Below are 25,412 nucleotides of genomic sequence, written 5' to 3'. Positions count from 1 at the left end.
TCCCAGGCCCAGCGGCCCGCCCCTTACTTGCCTCCCACTCTCGAAGCATTGCCGCCAAAGATCCGACTCGTCCGGAGAACGACAACCGGATTTCCCTAAAAAATCCCCGAAAAGATGCACCTCCGTCGTCCTCCATTTCCAAACTCTAATCCTCTGCAAACCCTAATCAAACTCTAGCAATCCCAATTTCTCGCTGTCAGAACCTCCCCCAAACCCTAGGTTTCCCGATAAAGTTTCGATACTTCGCCGAGAAGAAACCCCTAGACTCCCTCTGGAGGCCATGGGCCCTTCGAACCAAGAGCCGGCCGTGAGCCAGGAACCGCCGCCGTCGCCCCCTCTATCGCCGCCGCTGTCGCAGGAGGCGCCGGAGCCGGCGGAGGAGCGGAACTGGGCGGAGCTGCCCCGCGATGTGCTGTTGCTGATCTTCCAGAAAATCGGGGCGATCGAGATCTTGATGGCGGCCCAGTGGGTGTGTCGGCCATGGAGACAGCTCTCCCACGAGCCCCAGCTGTGGCGGTGCATCGACATGCTGTACCACTCCGAATTGTTCAATGAGATCGATATGGAGTCGATGGCGAGGGAAGCCGTGGATCGGAGCAACGGGCAGGTTGAGGAATTCTATGGCGACTACGTTGGGAGTGATGCACTCTTGCAATACATTGCTGACAGGTTTATCTCGGATCGTTTGCCATTTGATATACATCTCGATTGTATCTCTTTTATATGATTGGATTGTTTATTCTGTTGGGTTAAATTTTTGTATATTTCATTTATCTAATCCTGCTACATATGTTCTGATTGGATACATTTGATGATGATTTGTTGGGTTTTATCAGGAAGTCAAATCGTGTTCTCACAATCTATTAACCTTGATCATATTAGATTGTTGTTGCGGGCAACATTTTTAACTTGTTGTTTTATGCGGTACTAAATAAATCAAATAGTTTTGTAACATTTTGAAAGAACTTCTCCTTTCAATTGCCAATTTCATTGGTTCTGAAGATCCTGTTGTCACTACCCTAGTTACTGTCTTGAATATATGTAGATTCAATACTGTTGGTAAATAATAACTTTCGTAGAACCAAGAGTTAAAAGTTAGTATTTTTGTTCCTCATACCATCTCAACTTTCTTAGGATCTAATAATCATATCATTGGAGTCATCTGCAGTGTCCTTTTTACCCCTATTGATGCGTGCAATAGGGAATAAGTGTATGAAAAAAATAATCGACTGGTTTGGTTGTTTTAGTGATATTTTTCTTTGCAGTTTTCTTTTTTGAGGGTTTAAGACAGCATTTGCGTTGGAGAATCTGATGTCCTAGGATGAAAATGGTGATCTTCTGCTTGTTAATTATGTATATATTATTGATTGGTAGTTCGAACTTAACTGTTAAGTGGGATTTATGACTTCTACTGGGTACTTAAGGGATGAACATGATAATGTGGTTGATAAGCAACAAAGCCTGTTTAATTTCTGAAATTTGCACGGGCATGCATACATACAAACACACACACACACACACAGAGAGAGAGAGAGAGAGAGAGAGAGAGAGAGAGAGAGAGAGAGAGAGATCACGATAATGATGAAGTAAGCACCAATAAATTTTTAAAGCATGGATTCGATCCACACCTGTAATATCTGAAATAAATATTTATATTCTTGATAAAATAGTACTAGCCTTTTTTATAGTGAGATATTTTAATCAATATTTTAATCAGGTTTTTCTCAGTAGAGTGAGACTTACCTCAAGTCAATATCAACAGATTAAATAAAATAAAAAAAGAATGGAAATATGTATCTTTATGAAACTTGTCAATTAATTGTCATGCAGCAAAAACAGCAAGTGATAGTGCAGGCAACTGATTGTTGGATTTCTGTCGCGTTCACTAAGACATCTCAATCTATGCTTGTTGGTGTTCAACACCTTTGGAACATTAGACATTAAAGAGTCACAAATCAATCTTCATCGTTCTGTCTCATCCTATCTCACATATTCTTTAAGGAATCATCTAATTCTAAATTATGTTTAGAAATTCTAAAAGCTATACTGGCATTATCTGTAGTCTTCTATCTGGTTATAAATTTGTGGATGGATTGGGAACAATCTATGAATGGATGAAAGTACTTAATCATTCATGTTTTAGCCTACCAGTCTATGAGTTCAAAAGTTTTTTCTTTAAGAGGAAAACAAGTATTCCTTTGCTTCATCAAGATTTGATGACATCACAAATTCACTCCCTAATCATGGTTCACTGAATTTTATCATCTTAGTCCCCTTGCAATTATTTCCTTTGGAGTATGTGGATCTTACAAGATACAACTAATAAAATATCATTCTAACTCTTAATGCATTTGGTTTGCTGTACATCTTTAGATTATCTCCTCTGTTTTAGCTAATTTGTAAATTTTGAATGTCATTTTCTTGAATTTGACTGATCATATTGATGGAGATTGATGAATGTTTAAAACTTATGAAAGATGCCGATGAAGGGATACTAGTTTGAGGATGGAAAATGCTAGTTTTTAGAAGATGTTCAGTCTTGTATTTGTCAATTTTGGTGCTTTGATTAGTTCATTTATTGTTTTCTTTTAGTTGAGCCCCTTTTATGTTATAATTCAGTGGGGCTTGGGACTTCATTTTAATTTCTTAGGCATAGCGATGTACACGTAATTTATAATTGGGGCCTTTAATTAAATTTTCCACTTATTCTTAGATAAAGTGGCAAGCTCTAGGGTTTGTTCTAATGATGTCATGATTAAAAAAAGAACCTGCTTTTCTTCTTCACTATTTTCTCTTCCTTCATGTGAGATGAAGTTGGCCTTCCGAGCAAGACAGGGAAACTTGAGTCTTCTGTAAACTCTTTCTGCTTTGCTTTCCCTTCTTCCTGTTTCTTTGAGCCTTTCTCTCTATTTTTTTTTTGGCTTCCTGTTTCACCTGGCCATCCAGTAATTCTCAAGTTGTTGATGTCACCTGTTGCGATCAGCCATCAGCTGTGTTGTTAACAGCAGCCGGTCTTCACCAGGTTGCTGCCGGCCTGCCTGCAGACCTGATCTGGCCCAGCAACAGCCAGAACTAACCAATCTACAGACTTGGTTTTTCTTAGAATTTAGCCTTTTCATTGATTTCCAAAAGCCTCCTTCATTCTAGCTAAACCTGAAACACTTATCAGCCTGTACAGTCCCAAGATTACCTTCTTTCTGGCCTACTATGACTAGCTGTTATTCTTTAAAAAATCTGTTTAAAACAGCCCTTTGCAAAAGCCTTTCGCTGCTTGCTGAAGTTCTGCTTGTGGCTTTGCAAGATTGGTTGGGAGGACCTTCATGCATCCTAAGGAGCTATCCCAGGTTGAACTTTGTTTGAATTTTTGTTTCTTGCTGGATTTGCAAGAAGTCTTGTGTTTTGTTTTTCTTAATAATGATTTGTCTGAACTCACCTAAAATCATATGTTGTCTTCATATCGGATTAGAAAGGTTGATTGAATTGCTTCTGCTTTCTGATTGTTTATTCCCGTAAGTAGTCTTCTTTCCTTTTATACTTGTTAGTGTTGCATCATTTTTTCATATGATTGTCATTAGTTCTTTCATCTTGCATTAGCGTCATTCTAGGTGAGCATATAGAGTTCCCATTAGATCAGTCCTATGTCACATGTAGTCTCTTGAACAGCATTTTTCGCATTTCTATTTTGTCCCTCATGTTTAGCTAATATAGGAGTGTAGAACAACATCACAGAATGGGCCTACAAGGTAAATGGAATTAGAATAAGATTAGGGTTGATCCAGTAGCTTGCTGTACTTCCAGATTGAAATTTCCAATAAAAGTGAACTAGTGAAGTGATGGTTCTAAAGACAACAGAAAAGGAATAAGTTGTGACAAATTTAAGTTTCGGGATTTGGGGCATAAAATGGCTTTTAAGACCTGATCTTCAATCTTTATAAAAGTAAGTATGGGTTGCTAAACTTTATTGCAGCGGTCAAAGTTTGGTGTTGAAGTTTCAAGTTTAGTAAGAACTTTGGTTGCCCTGCTGATTATTAGTAGAGTAGGGTGCTGGTCTAGAGCTCCGACAGAATAAGAAAATTTATGGTTTTTAACTTGTAAGACAGTGAAAAGTCAAGCAAGATAATATGGAAGAGAAATCTGAGTGGAGTTAATAAGTATGCCATTTGTGATATTAAACCATCATGAGCCTAGGTCTCGCACCTAAAGTTGCAAGCTTTGCTTATTGTATGGTATTGCGATGCAAGTGAAAAGAAACTAGTATTTTATTTTTTATAACTAATGACTTGTTAGTGTTTTTCTTTTGTCAAAGAAAAAACAAATCCAGTTTATACATGGTAGGAGTATATGACTGCTTCTATGTAAGAAAAAGTGGTTAGACTAAGAAATGAAGCTAATGATGAGCCCTCACCACTTAAAGTTATGACTCATGTGCAGCTGTGGTTTAATAGTTGCCTGTGGCTTGTGGGTTCCCCAAAGTAGCCAACCTCTACTTTTTCTGTCATTGTTGAACATAACAAAAGAGAGGCTCTGGAGGGGCATAACTCCATACAAGTGATCTTTTTAAAGATACCCGGTAGCAATGGGTTATCAGTATTGACTAGATTTCTTGATCCCTGTAGTAACTTTGACCGAATATCAGTAAACAACATTGTTTTGCCTGGGATTCTATCTTGGAATTCCAATTAATGGCTGTTTGTGACCTTGGGTTTTTCTTCTGTTTTTAGAACTGCAGGACCTTAGTTGCCATAATCAGGAGTGTGGGGGAGGACAGATGTGGATGCATGTCTAGGGAAGTAGATATTTAAGAAACACTTGGAGTAAGAAAAGGTGCAGTTTCAAGTTTCTAGCAAATTTCTAGAAGTTTCCAAAGTGGATACTTCAAATTTCCTACTTCTAAGAGCAAGATTCTTACTACATTGTTTTTCTGAATTTCCTGGCTGGAGAAGTCTGTGGTCTAAATGACCACCAACTTCTTCCCTGACCACCTTTCTATATTTGAGTTATACCCTTATAAACTTTCAGATATTCAAACTTTCTACCAGAACACCTGCTAGCTGTCTATTTGTTCTTTTGGCCACTAATCAACTAATCTTAGAACATTGGGATGTCCAATCCTGATTGGAAGGTCAATTGATGGCTGAAACCAGCGATCTGTTTGATATTTTTTTTCCTTTTTCTTTTTTTTGATGGCTCCTTTAATAGTCAATGTCACGAGGATGAGGTTTCTATCCAATTCAATGTTTTGATGATCCAATCATCTAATTCCTTCGCATGGAATGATTTTCAAATCTCACATAATCCATGATGGAAATACTAGATTTTTACTTTTCAAGTCAGAAGTATAAACATTCTCATGGAAATTAAGGTCAGATACCCCTTCTCATGGTAAGATTTTTATCATCACTGTTGATTGGAAGTTTACAGACATTGCACCTCAAGGCAGCAAATTTACAAATTCCCAATTACGTATCCTTTGTTGGATACCCCTTTCTTAAGTTACTTTGAACTCAAGTTTCATTTTTTGCTGGGAAAAATGTTAATTTCTTCTCATTTAGGTATGCGTCTCCTTTGTCCTTGTAGAACCTTGTAGAAAGCTCGACAAATTTCTTGCATGCTCAATGCTGTGCCATTTGCCTCCAACGTCAACAGCATTCATGCTATTTTTTTTTCTATTTTTTTTTTTCTAAATTTCTATTTCTAGTTGTATAGAAAATAGTAAAAAGAAAACCATGCAATAGTCATATACTTTGAATTGTTATCTCCAAGCCAATATATCCTTCCTGATTTACTAAATATGCTCCAATTTGAGATTGTTTAGCTCTATCCATTGGTACCAATGTTATGCTCCAAATTTAGGTCAATGCTCAATTCATTTTCGATTAAAGCTCAATCTCTTTGGACACTGTTTTGCAATTTGTAAATCATAAGTTTTGATCCAAAATCATAATTGTTTTCAATACTTTTGCTGAAGCTTTCTGTAATCTTAATAAGTTATAAATCTCTTTAAGAATAAAAATCGAAATATCATTAAATCCGAAGTAAGTTGAATGTATGTGATCTTGATGATATATAGATGTGCAGGTGTAATACTTCCTATTCTTCTTTATAATTCACCTAAGAGGATAAAACTTTTGAGTTTACATGATACTGAAAATTTACATGTTTGAGAATGACTTAGTATTGTTGATAACTAGTCAATTGTAATATGAACCATACTTGACATTGTTTATCAATGTGATAAGCTACCTAATGATACTCTATGACATTACTATTCAACATTTTTCTACATAGTAACTTCTCTGTATATAATCATTGCTGTTTTTATCACCGGCAATGGCTTGACGATTGTAAGTATATAATGCATAGCATTACATTGTCAAAGACAGATGAAGTATGGTTAGTTATCTTGCTGTTAATTGGTAATGTGGGCTCATACTTGACTAACTATAGTTGGACCGCTAGAGCATCCTAAAAAGTTGTGAGAAAATTGGTTATTGTCAAAATTTTGGCACGATAGCTGTATGAATCATGCCTGTCTAATATAGTTAATATAGATGGATGTGGTGAATAAAATAAGAAATTAACCACACCTTGAATGAACCTGGATAAATCAAGGTTGATTTGGTGTGAATCTGCTTTGATATACTGAGTTATTGGACAAAGAACATGCAACTGCATAGGCTTAGCATCGGTTGCCACTTTTCTGTCCAACTCTCATCAAAACATTGTGAAATAGTAAAACTATGGTTGCTGGATGAAGCTCAACTTGTCCATTCAAGACAATGTCCTTTCAACTGAGACAACCTACATATTGACTAAAATTACTGTCCAAAAACTTGCTACTTTCACTATTCTCTTTCGTAGGAACTTGTAAATGTGATGAAAAATGTTGAGCCAGAATTTTGAATCATGTTTTCTTTTGATAAGCTTGTGTCTCGAATTTAGCTGCTTATAGATACATAGGTTAAATGAATATAAAAAATATGGCTCCATTTTTATGGTGGTTAGTTCGCCTTCACCAATCAATGGGTTTTTGTATTTTTTGTCCAGTTTCATAATATGTTAAACCAAGGTCTGCCGAACCTGTGCCAGAACTTGTACTAGCCAGCAGCCAGTACGGTTTAGTACCGTACCGTGTTGGTACGGTAGGGCGTGCCGGCTTCGTACTGGCATGCCCTTCTTTTGTAGAGTATTTCAAGTTGATTTAATTGGTAATCACTTTTTTTGAACTTTTTTAATAATTTTAAGCCTAATTTAATATTTTTTTTATGTTTTTTGATGTTTCTATGATCCCGGTTTAACCTAAATGATGTATCTTATTGTTTTAAAATGATACAAATCATAAAATGATTAGTGAGATGTTACATACTATAAGGAGCAACATGAAATATCCTCAAATTAAGTAGTGGTGAAAATTATAAAATAATACAATCAATTACATACATTTAAAGTACAACATACATACTGATATCTAAAATCGGGTCGAGTGGCAACGCCTTTCGTAGATATTCGGATCATTAGTATAGTCAGGAGATACATCAGCTCACTTCTCTAACCAAGCGACGATGTAGTCTTGTATGTTTATCCCATAATGAACACGCTCTGGGTTATTAGCACTCTTAGATCTCTCGCTGAAGCTATAGCTTTGAGAGATGTCTTCTAGCTGATAAACTGGCTGATGAAACGACTGTGAAGTACCTATCCGAATAAGCCGACAGCAAAATCCGACCCATAAGATGTTCTAGGCTGCGTAGAGTAGTAGCTATCGGAAGATGCCTCACACGCACTATAACCATATCTGTATCCGTATGGGTCATAGGCTGCCTGTGGTTGCAGGTAATAGGATCCAGTATACGACTCGGAATCTGATATGTCTATGGATCCTACTCCACATGCGAAGTCATCTGCAGCTGCATTGTGTCCTCCTGAATGACTTGAAAAATCCATCTCCTATATATAATCAAATCTTGACGGGCTCCACCAGATTGTGCACCATAGTCCCTATCTTTTGTAGTATGCGTAAATTGAGACTCACCGGTGATTCGAAGACCACCCTGCGGCTATATCATAAACGGTGGTCTTTTGTCCTCTTCTTCTTGGCCAGCGGATCCATGACCACTAGAATTGCTGCTCTTGTCCTCTGAATCTGATTGAACCGACTCCTCGATCTTCATTGGGCCTGCGGGTTTTTCTTGTTTTTCTTTTTTGGTGTGCTGGATAGCTGCCTTCTTACTCTGTGTCCCTCTCTGTCTGGCTATATTGGGAGGATATATGTCGCTCTCTTGACCGAGTCGACTGGGTAGCGTAGTGGCCTTGTCTAAGCATCTCTCGATCATATCTCTGAGAGGATGTTTCGGATAAGGAGTCATGTGGTGACCGGCTACCCTGTGGGAGAAGACCGTCTGGGAGAGGAACCAAATAGCTAGCCACTTCAGATTTTTCGTGGACAATCCAAAATGAATCCACTATTCAGCTGCAAAATAAGATAGTTCATATTAGTAACCATCTAATGCCAGATAAATGTCCTCCTGATGTATAACATACTTGGATTCATATTTTTCTTACTTGCGACAGCTGTCAAGACTCCAAAGCTGTCGGTGCCCTCTCTAGATATTTTGGTTTGTGAAAAAGAACCGTGTTGTAATATGTCAATAATTAAAGATATCAATTAACTTACATATGTCACTTAAGCTAATTCTTCTGGACATTGGCCAATGACTTTTGGATCAGGCTCTATAAATCAGATTATGCAGAGTGGCTACAAGTTTGTCATTCATATCGATTCCAGTTATGGTGAACTGAGACAGAGGTTCAGGTATTATGCTGCAGATAGAGTTCATTATTGTTTTAGTAAAATTGTACAAGTACAAGAGCAGTCTAATTTTCAATATTCTTGCTTACCTACTAGATGCAAGTTTTTACCAATCTGGTAGTCCCATCGCTGCTCAATGATGTCGATGTACTCGTGGGCATACATCGGATCTACTCCATGATCTGAATCTCTGCCCTCTCCATCATGTGATATAAGAAGCCCATTTGGAGGTCTCTCGCTATTCACGGCCCGAAGCACTTGATACAATGGTCTGATAGTTTTCAATATTGCAGTGGCCTGCTGCCAGAATGTTTGTCTCGCCACCAAGTCCACGACAATGCTCTCTTAAGTGCCGGCCCTCGCATATCTACTTTTCTATCATTCGGCACTAACAAACATCTGACGTTGGGTTGCTTTCTTCTCAAGAAGGCTATCAGGTGCAACATAGTTGGTAGCAAACCGTATGACTTCTGGTCTTAAGATCTCTCCCCCTGCATACCTCCTCATCAGTAAAAGGACCCACGTATGGTTATAAATATATCTGATTATGGTTTGGGCTGTCTCCACTATCTGCTGCACCCTACCAATCTTCGCAATGACCATCAACATGATGTTGATACAATGTACAACACATGGGGTGCAGAAAATATGAGGCATACCGTATTATTACTGTCAAGAAGCATACCGTAGATGTCCTTCAGGCCTGGAGGATCTATACTAGGACTGACAGCCTATATGGCAGAAATGGCAGACTTATAATACGTATTGTCTGCCTCATTCGTTGGGATTGTGGCTAAAGTGGAACCAAGATCGAATAGCTCGCAACATATCCTTCTTCTTATCCTTCGTCAGCATTGAGTCAACTCTTTACTGCTTCAAATTTCTGCTAGGAAAGGATTGTGGATCTAAATCATGGATTGCTGCTCCTGGTGGAATCTGTCTGGGTAACTTTTTTTTTGCTACCAAAAGTTCCAGCATAGATGCAATCCGACCACTGCCTATGCTGACAACCTCTCTGACTGAGGTCCTCCTAAACTTAGGATCTGCTTTGTTGCTCGTAGAATCGGAGCCCGACTTATAGTACGAGGGCCCAAATCAAGCCCTATGTTTGGCCACCTAATCCTGCTACTACTGATCATCCAGGCTCGCTTGCATGGCAACCTAGAATTGTACCTCCTCATCTGAAGCGGAGCCTCCTCCAACTCGCTCGACCGATGGAAATCTTCTCCTTCATTGCTCTGAAATTAGCGAAGTATTTCTTTATCAGCTGCCGACCTCCTGTACGCATTTCCGATATAGATATGTCGGGGTTAACTACCAATTAAGTGTTGCTTCAACCTGGTTACCCTTCCTCCCATGAACTCTGTGTTGTATTAGTTGCATTTTCAATGGTGCCGACCCGAGAGCATTTGCCCGTGATCCCAACCAATGTTACGCTCTGGCTTCTTTTTTTTATGGTTCTAATTCTGCAGCTTTATCAACTACGTTAGTTTATCAATTATTTAAAAATAGCAAAATCTTGTTGCGATAAAGATATTTTTCATCAAAAAATACATCTAATTTATCTAATACATAATACTATTTATTTATTTATTTATATATTTTTAATAATTTTTAAATTTAAGCATATGTTTGAATATCATAAATTCAGAAAAATATATTTTCTACTTCAGAAATTACTTCTGAATTATTTAATACATACTACTTATTTTTCATATTTTTTCGTATTATTTATATATTTTTATTTTGTTTGAATTTTAAAAAAATTAAATATTAATATTTTAAAAAATTAAATATTAAAAATAAAAAAAATTAATTTCAGCTCGAATCTATGTAGAACCCAACAATGGATGCTATATATATTTTTCTAGGCCCTTGGACATGCATCAGAGGTTATTTATTTTTTGATTTTTTTCAAATTTAGGCTTAGGCTACTGTGCGCATGATCGTATTAAAACTTATATGAATGTACACCAAATTTTGCTGGAGAGTAGCTTGCATACCCCTAAATACGATTCTCATTTTACAGCTTTTTTAATTTTTAATTTTTAATTTTATAATTGAAAATAAATTTTTAATTTTTAAAAATTATATATAATTTAAAAATTAAAAATTTTTATGTCATCATGTAGATCGTCCATAGATCTATAATATAGAATAAAATCAAGCCCAAATCAAAATTTTTAGCACGATCTGTCCTTATTTTGCAATTTTCGAGCAATTTTTTAAGCCCCCCCCCCAAAAAAAAGGAGGGAATAAGATAGGGGAGAGGAAGCATACCTTATTTAGGCTTGGATTTTTCTTCTAAAGTGCTGAATCGGTATGATTTTTGACCTGATGGAAAGAGAGAACGATGGAATTAGCTCCGCCGCTTACTAATATTGTTGAGAAGGCCTTCTCGCGCCTTCTCAACAATATTATAATAGCACACAAAGGAAAAGGGAGGGGCCTAGTTCAAAACTTGGTCTGCCCGCACTGAGTTTGAACGGAACCGGCCGGTTCCAGGCTGGTTCGCACTGGTAACGTTCGGTTTAAACCATTTCCAATTGGTTTCAATCAGTTCGGGACCGATTCCGCTGGTTTGGTCCCGAAACTGGCCGGAACCGAATTTGCAGGCCGAACCAACCCGGTTTCCCACCGAGTCAGCTCTGTACGGGCGGCTCGGCCCGGTTCAGCAGTCCATATGTTAAACTTATGTGCATGTGATTTGTTCATGCAACCTAAGAATTAGATAAAAAACTGATTGAGAATAAAAGAGAGTCGAATTTTGATGGACATGAATCCAATGATGGACAGTGCTGCAAGTAAAGAAGAGGATAGGAGCTGCAGCAAAGCTCTTTAGCAGCAATAGAACTGCTGTGGCCTCTTTTAAGGAAAAAGAGAATGGTGAAAAGGAAATGGAGAAGAATAATGGAACAATGAAGAAAGGAAAGGTGAGAATAGAGGAGATATGAAGGAAAAGAACAGGTTGAAAACAAAACTTGGATGCTAACTTTGATGGGATTATGTAATTCTTGTAGGCTTTTATTTTCATTTTTATATAGTTGAATTGTCTATGTTGCCATGCCCTGAGATCCCAAGTTACTTGAACCACAAGGTATGACCGCGAAAAACAGACAAACTTAAAATTCAAACTTAATCGTCCTCAATAAAGGTTGATTAAAACACCATAAACATTTAACATCCTTTATAATACCCACCTGATCAAACAAAGTATGACTAAAAATATATATTATCGATGATGCCTGTATTAAAAATTCATTTACAACCTTAAACATAACTTATCATACATATTATCATACCTTCAAAGGTATGACTTGGGTCTTGGGACATCACCGACATGATCATGATCAGTAGATAATGAGGTCAACTTCCAAAACAATCCATTTCTTCAAACAAATAAACTAGGGCTCTCATTAAACGCTCTGGAAAAAGATGTATAAAGGATAAGGTGAACTACAAAGTTCAATAAGTGAACTTCTACCCTGGTCAAGGATTTAGGTTTTCACTGAAAAACATGACTGTTAAATCTTACTATGAATCAGATTATCACTAAAAATCCAAGTATGATTTACTGAAAAAGAGTGAAGTTAAAAGTTTCAATAAGAAAATTGGTGGTAAAAGAGTCAAAATACATGATGTTTGAGAAGAGTTTAGGTAATTCACATTAGATCGCGTGCTATATATTCTTCGAAAGTTCAGGCAAAGGTTCATTTATCACTTGGATGATGAAAATTCCAGATATTAAAATCCACTAATGAGGAAGAAATGATGAAAGATCAGAACACATTTTATGTCAAATTCCAATATTTCGATTTGTTTCACATTATCTTATAATGTTTCACTTATACCCTTGAGGCTTCTCATTTCCTCATTGCAAACGCAAGCATGGCCACCAATATCCTCACCTATTATGTGGGTGAGGCCACTCATTATCCTCATTGCTAGTGCAAATGAAGCAATGGTATCCTTGATGTCCACTCATACCACTTGGTCAAGGGTTGGCAAATACCACCCAGTCAAAGGTTCCTCATCTATATCAAGTTAGGCAACTCATACATCATTGTTCATGTAGATCCTCATTAGCATTGTAGATGAGGCCACAATTACTAGCCAGACAGAGGTTTTTCATGGAAATTCGGGCAAGGCTTTCTCATATACCACTTGCCTAGGGGTCCAATTGTAGTTTAGAATTATATCATTATTTTCAGATTGAACAAAATACACTAATTTCAAAGAAAATGTTAAAAGCTCCAATAAGCATAAGCATTTCATTTCAAGATTATTTTGGTGAAGACCATGTTATCATATAGAGGATTGTAGGAGCTCAAATCATGGTTCAAAACTCACATAATTCTGAAATTTTCACATAGAAACTAAAAATAATTTGAAAAACATAACTTAAGTCTAGATTTTTCAAATCGGAATAGATAACTTTTTCCTTGACTTTAAAATTGAAGCCAATTAATGAGTTGAAAATTCAATTATTGTAAACTTGGAAACTAATATTTAGAATTTTATAATGAGATGTTTTGTAAACACAGTTGGACCATAGTCCCGAAGCACATGGAAGAATCATTTGCAAGTAAATTATCAATTTTCAAGAGGACAATAGGTTTGGAATTTGAAACACAAACTTGGAAGTGAGTTAGAAATGGTAAACAAAACTTAAAATCATAATGTCTAAAAGCATGGAGACTGACTTACAAGGGATCCATGATTTTGGAAAAGACTATGGTTTAGTATCAAAAATATGTAGTCTTGGGATTGATTTAAGAGTTTAAAGACATAATACAAGAAAAATCATAATTTTAAAAAGGACCATTCAGTTTGGAATTTCAAAACCATGCATGAGCTCAAAACTGGTTATGAGGTTCAAAAGAAACACTAAAGTGCATCCCAATGCATGAGGCGCCTGCTGTTGTGTGGTCTGAGGGGGGTTAGGGGTATGCAACCTTAACCCTGCAAGCGGGATGGTTGTTTCCATGTTTTGAACCCGTGAGGCTTGGGTCATATTGGATCAACTTTGTCATTACGCCAAGGCCTACCTTCAGTTCAAAAGAAATGCTACTGATATGAATACTTAGATCCAGTGGCATGGAGAAAGTTACTGTAGATGAAACCATGACTCTTTATCCAAGCTTCGTACATCATCATTATCATCATCATTATATTCACCTTTTCCTTTCCTCCCCTTATCTTAACCCATGCCCCTATGTATAGATGGAGAAATGTGGTCTAGAAGGTGGAGCTCACTAGGCCGACTCCTATATTAGGTCAGATCCCCTAAGTAGGTCATTTAGCTAAATCAGTTGATAGGTCAGGTGGGTTAAGCTAGTGACTTAACGGACGGAGTAGCAAAAGGCAGATGGGCACATTGCAAGAGATCTACTTATTTACTTGAATATCATTTAAGTAAATGTGCACATATAAATAAAGAAGTATGTCCTATTTGAATTCAATAAAAATATTGAAACATTCAAATTCTTGAAGAATAAAATGTTGATTTCCCTACTTCAGTTTAGATTGTAGATTTTTGGCATTCATCAAAGTATCATCTTTTAAATGTAAGGTATTTCTCAAATCTTAAGATTTCATAAATTTTATTATTACCGAGACAGTACTTAGAACCAAAGGTTCGGTAAGAAAAGTCGATATTTTGGTCTTCAAAGCATCTCATATAAAATGATACCAAGCAATACTTAGTAGGATGATCAATATTTAAGTGTCACACATTCATGTATATATTTACACATTTCCTAATTATAGGTTGGGTTATTACATATATTGTTTTTTGTAGTTGAACCGTTTAGCGATTCTATATTTGGAGTGTTTAAGTCTACATTATCTTCTACTTCCAATCATCTAGTGCAAAGTTGAACTTAAAAGACCTAAGTTGACATTATAGGTTTCTCCTAGATGCAAAATATCCCAATACAATGAGATGCAGGTTAGTTAGGCACTTTCTAGTTCATAAAATTAATTGATTCAAGCACCATTTTAATAACATTCTAGAATAGTAAATGATGTTGCAAGTAGCCTATAAAGTTGGATGATTTAAGGCAAGAGATTAGAGGGTGGTAAGAGGGATTTTGTAAGAAAAGGCAGAGAGGGAATTTGGTTGAGGTAAACACTTTTGGAGAGGTAGATGAAGAATGATATTCTTATTAGCAAGCTGCCTTAGGTTATGGAGCCAATGGATCATTCTACTGAAGAATTTAAATTCTCAGAGAGAGAGAGAGAGAGAGAGTTAAATAGTCAATGTTCAAAGTTGCGTATGCCAAAGAAGGTGAATGAATGAATCAATATGACCACTTGAATATATTTAGTTGTCATTGCATTCTGTTTGTTTTGAAGTTCCCTTTTTCCTTTTTCCTCTTTCTTTTTCTTTTGGGTAGAAACCATTTTGAAGTTCTTTAATGTTATTCAAGAAGTCAGTAAAATGTTGCAAGTGGGATAGATGCTCAGTTTTTTATGTGACTTTACTAAATCAGGAAGAAGGCACAAAGTTATAGGGATGAAAGGAAAAAGAAATAAAAGATCACTCTACTGTCCTTCATGCTTCGACATATAAGAAGAGTAGTAGCATTATGAACTTATTTATCACATATGAAAGTTACGCACAAATTTTCTTAGACCTATTGTTTTGATGAGGCACACACTTTGATTATAATTTTGTTGGTTAGACCGTGTATGAAACATGTCACTTGTACATCTTTTATAAGTTTTGACAATCAGTGCTCAAGAGAATATTTCACCTGGAAATAGGGGCAGAGCTAGGTAAAGGCTAGGGGCCAAAGACCCGCTTGGATCTAGAAACTTTAGTGTAATCCTATGTGTGGCGAGGCATGGCCTCCTCTAACTCTCATGTATGGCTCCCCTCTATTCTTGTGTATGACCCCTCCTTGCCTTCTTTTCCATTATTTTGTTGTGAGGACCTACACGGGCGTATGTTTATTCTCACATCACTTGCTAGATCTTGGGGACTTATACAGGGCCAAGGAACCAAAATAATACTTTCTTAGCTAGCCTTTTTAGGAGAGGTCCTAAGTTGTTACAAATGGTATCAGAAAGAATCCAGCCCATAGCTCTTGTGGAGTAGAAGATATTTCAACACAGGCTCATTTGGGTTGACCACGAGCTCATCTTAGTGTTTATAATTGGATTTTTGATACTTGTGATTGGATTTGAATGAATATGGACCCTTAGCCTAGCAAGGACAACATGGTTTAAATTGGGGGAAGTATGTGAGAACCTGTGCTGGCGTGTGTTTAGTCCCACATCGGCTATACACTCTATAGATTATGGGTGCTTATACATGACCAAGGAACCCAAATAACTCCTTAGTTAGCTCTTTTGGATGAGGTCTTGGATTTTTTTTTTTTTGTTGGGGAGGTCTTGGGTTGTTACAGCCATGCAAGCCCTTCATTGTACTTGCTAGTTTATCAACTAAGCTAGAGTCTTAAATAGAAAGACCTCTTTTGTAGGAAGGACAGCTAATTCTATTGGACTGCCTCCTAACCAAATTGTGGGGAATAAAAATAGGAGATCATGGGTGAGAGAGGAGTGTTGGCTGCTATCTTTGGGAGACTTCCCAAATCACCTAAAAAGATAACCATGGGGCAAGCTTCTGCCTCAAGCCTACTTGCAACATTTGTTAGGTGGGTATTTTAGGTTGTCTTTTGGGATTTAAAGCATTAATTGCTATCCTTCTCTTCTATGCAAAAATTAATTGTCACCAAATTGGTGAGTTCTCTTCCCTCTTTAGATCGAGAATTTAGAAAACAAAGTTTAACCCTTCATAAATTAGGGAAAGGAGGATTTTTCGGAGACCTAGAGCATTAACAACTAAGGAGGTACTTTCTTTCTGTTTGAATTTCTATAACTTCTATCACATCTCTTTCATGGCTGCAAAAGTTGTTTTATATTTGTAGTACTGCTGTTTTTTTCCTTTTGAGAACTTTGTAAAATGAAAACTATGAAAGCAACTCTCTGGTTATTTCATCGAACCATTCACCATAATTTGCATGATATAATCCATTGTCTTCTTTGAGGAGCTATTATGAGTCCATGATTTACTTGCTTTGTCACTTCTTTGACTTGTAAAGCTTCAAAAAGAAAAGATTAAGGAAATCAATGTTTATGTACTCTGTACTCATTTAATATATGAAGATAATCCAATTGGTCTATAACATTAGTAGAGACCCCTACAGGGGATCTTTAATTCTAGAATGAAGTATACATGTACTAGTATGATAATTACCTCTCCGATTGAGATGCTTAGTGTAATAGATAGGCACAAAATGCTGGTTAGAAGTTTCGATTGGGGACTCGAAAATGTGGCACTTTTGAAGTCCGCGAAATCCATTTGTATCTCCTAATTAGATGTTATTAGGGTCAATCTAAAGTAATCTTGATATGCTTCTACGTGCTCCTACCTAGACACAGAGAACAAAACTATTGTCACGAACATGGTATGCTGAACTGGCCCGTATCGGCCGGTTCAGCCTGTATTGAACCAGCTTGGTGGCTTATCGGTACGGTTCCGCTGTGAAAACTGGTTCATGCCGGAGCCGGGGAAGAAAAAGAGAAACAACGAGTGAGTGGGGGAGGGAGGGAGAAGCAGCCGCCGCGGACGCTTGTGGAGGGCTGCTGAAAAAAATTTGGAGATTTTTAAGTCACTTGCCGACTTCACTTAAAAATTCTTAAATTTTTTAATTTTGGAATTTTTAAGTGAAGTCGGCAAGCGACTTAAAAATTTTCAAATTTTTTTTTGCGGCCGCGTCCCCTGTTTCGGCGGCCACGTCCCTTGTTTCAAAAGAAACAGGGGACGCGGCCTCGGCCTCGGCCTCTGCCGCGCCCCCGCGGCCCTCCGTGGGAGTCCGCAACCCTCCGTGGGAGTCCGCGGCCTCTCCTCCCTCCCTCCCCCGCTCGCTTGCTGTTTCTCTTCTCCTTCTCCGGCTCCGGCTGGGCTTTCTCGGTACGGGCCGATATCAAAACGGTACCAAACACGCTGAACCGGTCCTGTCGCTGACCGATACGGCTTTCGGTACCGGCTTAGCATACCTTGGTCATGAACAGGTTACTCTCATATGTCAAACCTTTTGATTCTAATGCTAACATTCAAGTAAAACTAGCAAGAATGTAGCTCGAAGCCCCATTTGGCATTCCTATAGGTGGTAGAGGTTTTGTCTATAAAGCTTTAGACAATAGAGCTTTCGCTAGGAGAGTTCTTAATAAAAAGCTGTTTGGTGTTTGATGACTAATTTCTGAAGTTCTGTGGAACTTTAGCATTTATTTGGTAACCAAACTGAGAAAATGCTTTTAATATCAATAAGTGATAATAAAGGATAGAAAATGATAATAAAAGACACTATTTGTAGTATCAATAACTGTTATTATAAAGTATTGCTAATTTATATATTATTTTTTATTTTAGTCTAAATAATATAATAAATAACATAATTATTTTTTATGGATGATTATCATGTAACAAAGGATATCATAATAGCAAATTGGATAGTTCTTGATTCTAATAGCAACATGAATTTTTTGAATTTGTTTCGTACTCCTTTATTCCTAATATTTATCATTCTCTAGACAATCAGGAGTAGATCCTCATCATCATAATGTTGAAACTTAAAATCGTTAATTGCATGATTATGACAATGAAAAGATACCAACTTAAATGATTAAGGCAATAAATAGTATTATAAATTAATCTTTAGAAAAAAATATTGGGACTTGAACCTGGGTTTCTTGGGTGAGCCCTAAAGAAAAAATAGCTACCTAACCCATCACCAGTAGAGCTTTTGTCCAAAAGCTTCAAATTGGAGCTTTTTCCTAATAGACCATTTACAAATTTTTAGAGAAGCTAGAAAGCTGTTTTAACAGTTTTACCGAACACCTCAAAGTCGCCCAAAGTAGTTTCTAGCCCTCTAAATTGTGCTTTTTAGCCCTCCAAAAGCAATGCCAAATAGGGCCTAAGTTTCTAAGGATCAAGGTTTGATGTTTCAATAGGAACTATGATGGTAACATTCAGTAACTAGCAATAGGTTACTCTCATGTGTCAAGGATTTTGATTCTGATGCTAACATCTTAGTAAAACGAGCAAGAATAAATTTTAGATGCTAACATTCAGGTAAAACTAGCAAGAATGTAACTGAAGTCTGTAAGGATCATTTTTTGATGTTTCGGTAGAGGCCAATCAAAAGTTGACGTTGGCTTCAATCAGTTTCCACCATGTTTGGTTAGATTAGGCTGAGTTGTGGTAGTTTGGCCAAAATTGACTGAAACTGATCTTTTTCCTTGTTCAACAAGTATATGTTTACTAGATTCTTTTTTATGAATTTCTAAAATTTGTTAATATTATTGAATATCCCATTTATATAAGCTCTAATGATCTAATTTATGTTATTAGGCTCTAATGATCTAATTTATGTTATTTTTGGCTAAGCTTTGTTATTATAGTTGGCAAGTTGCAATCTTTATGTGTGCACTTACTAATTTGAAAGAGTTATATTTTCTCATAGTTATTCAGTTTTTTTAATTGAGTTTTTTCTTTGTAAAGTGATATATTAAAAAAATTGAAAAATAATAAAGGTTTTTGTCTAGATGGATCTTTTCTTGCTTAGATAGGTTATTTGTAATAACCCCAAAATATTTTTTTTATATAAAAAAGGATAGAATAGTCATTTAAAATTGATATGAGGGGTAAAATTGGAAGGAATCAAAAGATAATGGCATAGTTGTAGATATGTTGAAGTGTTAGGGGCAAAATGGGAATTTAATAATATTAAACAAAGGTGAATAGTGCTTTGATTTGACTTAAATGGGGGTTGTCTGGCGGTGGGTTGGCTGAGAAGAGGGAATTGAGACAGAGAGGGAGAGGAGGTCTCAGACGACAACAGAGAGAAAAAAAAAAAGAAGAAGAGGAAAGGAAAGGAAGAAAGAAAGAGGAAGAAAAAGAAGAAAGGAAGAGGAAGGAGATCCCGGTTGCACTTCCAGCTGAAGGGAAAAACGTAGATCTCCTTCCCCTCTACGCAAAGACCTCGATTTCCAAAAAGAAAAAGGTAAATATCCGTCCCTATCTAGTCTTTTGATGACATTAGGCTATACAAAGGGTGGATATAGTCTAGAGGGGTTGGATAAGGGTTGTAGAGGTGGTTAAAAGAGGAAGAATCGGATTTTAACAAATTTTTCCGGCACTACGGAAAAACTGTGTCGAAGTCCTAACTTCGGCGAATTATTTAGGGGGTCAAACGGACTCCGATGATGATGCATGTTATCTCTTTGGAATTCTCTATGAGTGTAGAATATTAGGTAAAAATTTCATCAAATTTGGAGTCCTGAAAGTGGATCAAAACCGGGATGAAGTAACCCACTGTCAGTTCGGGTTACTGTTCATCCGGGTGGAAAATAAGGGATTTCATGCCATAATAGGGTATTAAGCCTAGATTAGGCTAAGGGAGACCTTGTACTCGTGCAAGGGAGTCCCTAATACACATAAATGATGAGTTAATTAATAGAAAAAGAAAAAGAGAAAGAAAAGAAAAGATTTAGGGAACGGGGGAGTTGAATCAATTAAAGTTCCCTATATTATAATTGGCACGTAGATTATGACCTTGATACAAGACTAAATGTATGGTAAATGCATGTCACAGTTGGGCAAGAAGCTAGGGAACGAGAGGAAGAAGTTCCCCACTGCCTGCTGTAGAATTCTAGAGGCGTATCGAGGCCGTGCCGGATTGGCAGGTGAGTGGGAGTCATGTACTTTGCACCATGAGCATCCTTAATTAATTTTCATGAATGTCGCCAAGTGTGAATTGATTCCACTTGAGCATATTGATTGATATTGTAGTAGATTCCTCTATAATCTTGATTCTCCATGCTTGATTATTCTGTACATGCATTTGAGGGAATATTGAGAGGAATTACGAGGGGTTGATGAGTAATCAAATTGATTCCGAATTGTGAAATGATTTCTTTTGTAAATTGATTTCATTTCCTCTATTTTAAAGACTTGTGAGTCGTAGCTTGATTATACTCTTTTATGAGTAATTAAATTGGTTCCAAATTGTGAAATAACTTCTTTTGTAAATTGATTTCATTTCCTCCATTTCAAAGATTTGTAGAGCCTTTTTAGTGGTATATTGAGTTGTATTGCACTTCCTTGACCCTCACTCCTGACCCTGATGTTAGTTTATGATTGGGTCATGATCGAGTGAGTGGTAATCTTGATTATACTCCTTTTTAGTAGAGTATTGGGAGGGTGCATTATGGCATTTATGCATGGCTTGGCAGTATCTGCAGGACACCTATAGTCGATGGGGTTGAACATCGGCCTTTGTGCACATAGTAGCCTTCTGGGTGGGCGGAGCCCAGTCCCTTCCTAGGGGGGGACACGGCCCTAGGCGTAGGATCGGCCGGTCCTACGACTTATATTCTGCTTGCCGCCGGGCATAGTAAGACCCCGCGAGGTGCAGTATGGCTTTCCGCGGATGTAGAATTCCCGCGAGGTGCCGTTTAGTATGTAGATGTGAGATGGATTTCTGTTCTGGATACTGGCCAGCATTTACATGATCAGTGTGGTATCTTATCCTGCATATGCATGTGACAGTGGGGAGTTGTTGCTGGTTCGCCTGGGGCGTCAAACCCACCTCCCGATAGCTGTCTAGCATTTACATTATCGATATGGTGTCTTATCCTGCATATGCATGTGACAGTGGGGAGTTGTTGCTGGTTCGCCTGGGGCGTAAAACCCACCTCCCGACAGTTGTCTAGTGATGATTTACATATTGGTGTGGTGTCATATTCGATATATGCATATGGCAGTAGGGAGTTGTTGCTGGTTCGCCTGGGGCGTAAAACCCACCTCCCGATAGCTGTCTAGTGATAATTTCAGCATATTGACACCTGATTTGTATGTTCCAGCATTATGATCTGTTGAGCATATTCATGAGTAGCATATATGTTTACTTGATTATTCCATATATGCTTCAGATGAGTTGATATTGATTGTGGTGATATTAATGATTTACTCCATATTCTCTATGTTGAGATCATGTTCATCTTGTTATTGATCTTGAGATTTCATCTCGAGCCATGATTAGTGCATAGTTCTCTTTTGGTGTATTATAAACCTTCTATTGTATATAGTGCATAGTTACAGTCATAGATCCTGTTGTGGATATGGGTTTGACCATGGATGGATTAGGAAGCAGGTATATATATATGTGTGCAGATGAGTTATATGCCTGAGATGATGTATTGCTATATATTGTCCAGGTTTATTATGTGACAGATTATGTGATTGCTGCTCTGACAGGTAGTGTGTTGTATGTATTGAGATAATCCTGACAGGTCACTATAGGAAAAGTGATCATTTTGTGCATGCATCATGCCAAATTTTTCAAGATTTATTGATGATTGATAGGTAGTAGGGTTCTACGCGGTGGCTGGTGGCCTTATGCCTACCCGCACCCTAGGACCGTCGCGGCGGCCCGCCGGGAATGGGGCGGGGGTCGTGACATTATTCAACAAAATAGAAAGAAGTGTGCTTAAATGAATTAAAAGAAGTGTTTTTAAATGGATCAATTCTTGCTTAGATGGATTATTAAAATGGATTGCACTGAAATATGTTCAGATGAATTTTTGCTTAGATGAGGTGTTCAATGAATAGAATTGCAAATGCTTAGGACAGTTATTTTCTTCTACATAGATGGTTTATTGAAATGAAATGGAATGATATATGCTTAGGGAAAATTTTAGTTAAGTGTAAAAAGTTAGGGCAGATATGGGAAATTAGAAAAATAAAAAAGTATAGGGGAGTTATAAAAATTGGAGAAAAGTATGTTATATGTATGCATTAAGCTTTAAACAAATTTATCTTTGATGTGAAACTCTATCAAAATACACAAATTATGATCCTCAATAACCTAAAACATAAGAAAATGATGTGAAATAACTTTTCTATTTTTAATTTTTAATTTTTGATTATTCTTACTTTTGTGACCCAAGCTTTGAAGCCGAAACCGGAACTCTACCTAGAGGACCAAAACCAAAACGGAGGTTTTAGAACTTGGTAAGGATGCAATTGCCTTCTTGATGGTTATAATCTATTCACACTGCAACATACTGGTTGTTATTGTTTGTATCAGGTGCACCTTGCATCTATGGCCATTAAGATCCTTAACCAATGTTACCTGGACATGTCGAAATTTGGGTTTTTTTTATCCTGTCCGAACACTTAGACAGTCGGACACTTCATGGCGTTCCTTGTCACATAAAATCAATAAACCATTATATCATCATGATTGTAATGCAACTTTTGGTGTCTACACATGGTAGTTTTCAAGACTAACATCATAAGTAGTAAAGTTTTATAAATTCTATAAAGCTACAAAACAGTTTGGTTAAATAAGTTATTCATTATAGACATATATTTGTACATATTTGTAAATGTATCTATGTAAGATCAACTTGTCCATGTATCCAATTTTTCAAACGATTCTGTCACTCTTTGGAACAACTGGACACTTGACACAACACTGTGTCTCATCTAGGTAACATTGTCCTTAAGATATACCTCTTCCTAGGGAGAGAAATTGATCGTACTTTGAAGGGATTTTAATTACTGTTGTGACACTGATTGCTTGTATGAGTTGATGTTTGAAACAACATAGTACATTAACTTAAAATCACATAATGGAGGAATTCACCAGGGGTAAGATGTGGGATAATCTAGTCTATGCCTATTTTATGTAAAGATGACAAACTGTGGGAGGAAAATATCGTGAGGGAGGCAAGCTATGCAATCGAATGCTTAGTGGAGGGTGGACATCCATGATAGGTCTCCCTAGGTTCAAGTCTTACTTCTTTGTTGAAGAGTCAAATCAGCACAATGATTGGCTTCCCTCTACAGATGAGTGACCCTCACAGGAAGCTAACAAAACATGAGGTAGGTGTCAGCTGGCTAGGATGGGGTGGTATTTGAGTGAGTTGATAAGTTAGCTGAAAATTCTTCAGGAACAATTGGGTTCTCAGAGCTAGGGCAGGTGCCCCCTCCCCTCTCTCTCTCTCATGCACGCACGCACACGCACACACTCTCACTACCCTCCCTCACCACACCCAATGTGTTCAGGCTGTATCGAGCCTCTTTTGTTTAATTGTTCTTTGTCTTTTGTCTCGTATTGGTAGGACTTCATTCTGTCCAAAACTGGTGAGATTGAGGAAAAGGGTGTATCATATATTGTTTTAACTCCTTTTTCTTTAACTTAGAAGCCTTTTTGCTTTCTTTGCTCTGCTCAGCAGAGTTTTATGTGGATTATTACCTGTTATATGCTATTGGTTTCTAACATTGTAATTTGTCAATAACTCTTTCTCTTATAATTTTGGAATACCAATGGTACTAGTATGATGGTGGATCCAATTACTATCTGGAAAACCATCCATATTGCCAGTCTTTTCTAACTTGACCTTTTGTACTTTCCCCAGAACCAGTCATTTGAAATGCCTTCGTCTGATATCATGCTATGCCATCTCGGATGAAGGGTTGATTGAGATGGCCAAGAGATTTCCCCAGCTAGAGGAGCTGGAGATATCACAATGTTCACAATTCTCTGAAACACTATTCGAATCTTTTGGTGAAGCATGGTCACAGCTGAAACGTTTGCGACTGAATAAGAGGTGGTTCAGCCTTCCTCTCATGGAGTTTGATGATAGCGAGGCACTGGCAATAGCCAAGAACATGCATGAGCTGCACCACCTTCAACTCTTTGCAAACAGGCTTACTAATGATGGACTGCAGGCCATCCTTGATAACTGTCCCCACCTTGAGTCCCTTGACATACGCCAGTGTTTCCACATTAACATGGATGGAAGTCTGCGAGCAAAGTGTGCCAGGATCAAAAACCTCAGGCTTCCAAGTGACCCTACGGATGACTATGAGTTCTGTGCTGATATTGATGGAGTTGGAGACTCTGTTGATGATTACCCCTCTGGGAATTCTGAGATTGATTTGGTTTATGATGATGTGTTCGATGATTACTATCATTACTATCACATCAGCAGTTCCGATGATGACCATCCAGGTTTTCTACTCTGAAATAAGACTTTTGCTGGATCTAACCTTGCACTTTAACGTGCACATTCATGGGCAAAGTGGGCTTGGTATGTGAGGGAAGTTGACATGCTGTTGTTAAGGTATGACAATGCTGCTTTTCATGGGAACAGGGAAGGGGGATACAGATATGGTTGGAGGGTCGTTTATTTTGTTCATTTACTGGTCTATGCAGGTGTTGCTACATAAGAAGAGATGGAAATCTGGTTACTCATACCATTATGGGCTCTTTAAAATGTGCTTTTGTTTTCTGGCAAAGCCCTTTCATGTATTTGTGGTGAAGGTACTAGTAGTTAACCTATTGTCTTAAATACTGGCATAACTTGGGGACTACATGTCCGTGAACTTGTAGTTTTGTAAGTTGATGCAACAGTTAAGTTGCTCCATTGTGATCTGTATGTCATGGATTTGAACCATGAAAATAGCCTCTCCATGTGGACGGGTAAGGTTGCATATATATGATCCTTCCAAACTATACAAAGA

The 25,412-nt window shown here is 37.5% G+C and overlaps 1 protein-coding gene across 2 annotated transcripts; it reads left to right on the top strand.

Annotated features, from left to right (window-relative positions):
* On the top strand, window positions 1-25,412 carry LOC103705624 (putative F-box/LRR-repeat protein 23). 2 transcript variants are annotated; one of them, XR_005507192.1, is made up of 3 exons: window positions 1-669; window positions 24,305-25,012; window positions 25,105-25,412. XR_005507192.1 is itself a non-coding variant. In XM_039116689.1 (2 exons), exons 1-2 carry the CDS (start codon window positions 281-283, stop codon window positions 24,912-24,914), a joined length of 999 nt encoding a protein of 332 aa, XP_038972617.1. In that variant the 5' UTR covers window positions 1-280; the 3' UTR covers window positions 24,915-25,412. The 2 variants fall into 2 exon arrangements, 1 of the variants encoding a protein (XP_038972617.1); XM_039116689.1 differs by having other exon boundaries at window positions 24,305-25,412.

Source organism: Phoenix dactylifera, unplaced genomic scaffold (genome assembly GCF_009389715.1).
Source record: "Phoenix dactylifera cultivar Barhee BC4 unplaced genomic scaffold, palm_55x_up_171113_PBpolish2nd_filt_p 000119F, whole genome shotgun sequence".
In the NCBI taxonomy this organism is placed as follows: domain Eukaryota; kingdom Viridiplantae; phylum Streptophyta; class Magnoliopsida; order Arecales; family Arecaceae; genus Phoenix; species Phoenix dactylifera.
Note: the sequence above shows the minus strand (reverse complement) of the source record. Positions and strands in the feature narration are given on the sequence as shown.

Excerpts from the sequence above, each read along its gene's own strand:
- LOC103705624 (XM_039116689.1), top strand. The coding sequence starts at position 281 with ATGGGCCCTTCGAACCAAGAGCCGGCCGTGAGCCAGGAACCGCCGCCG. Across the intron at positions 670-24,304 it reads TTGCAATACATTGCTGACAG|AACCAGTCATTTGAAATGCC; the intron begins GTTTATCTCGGA and ends TACTTTCCCCAG.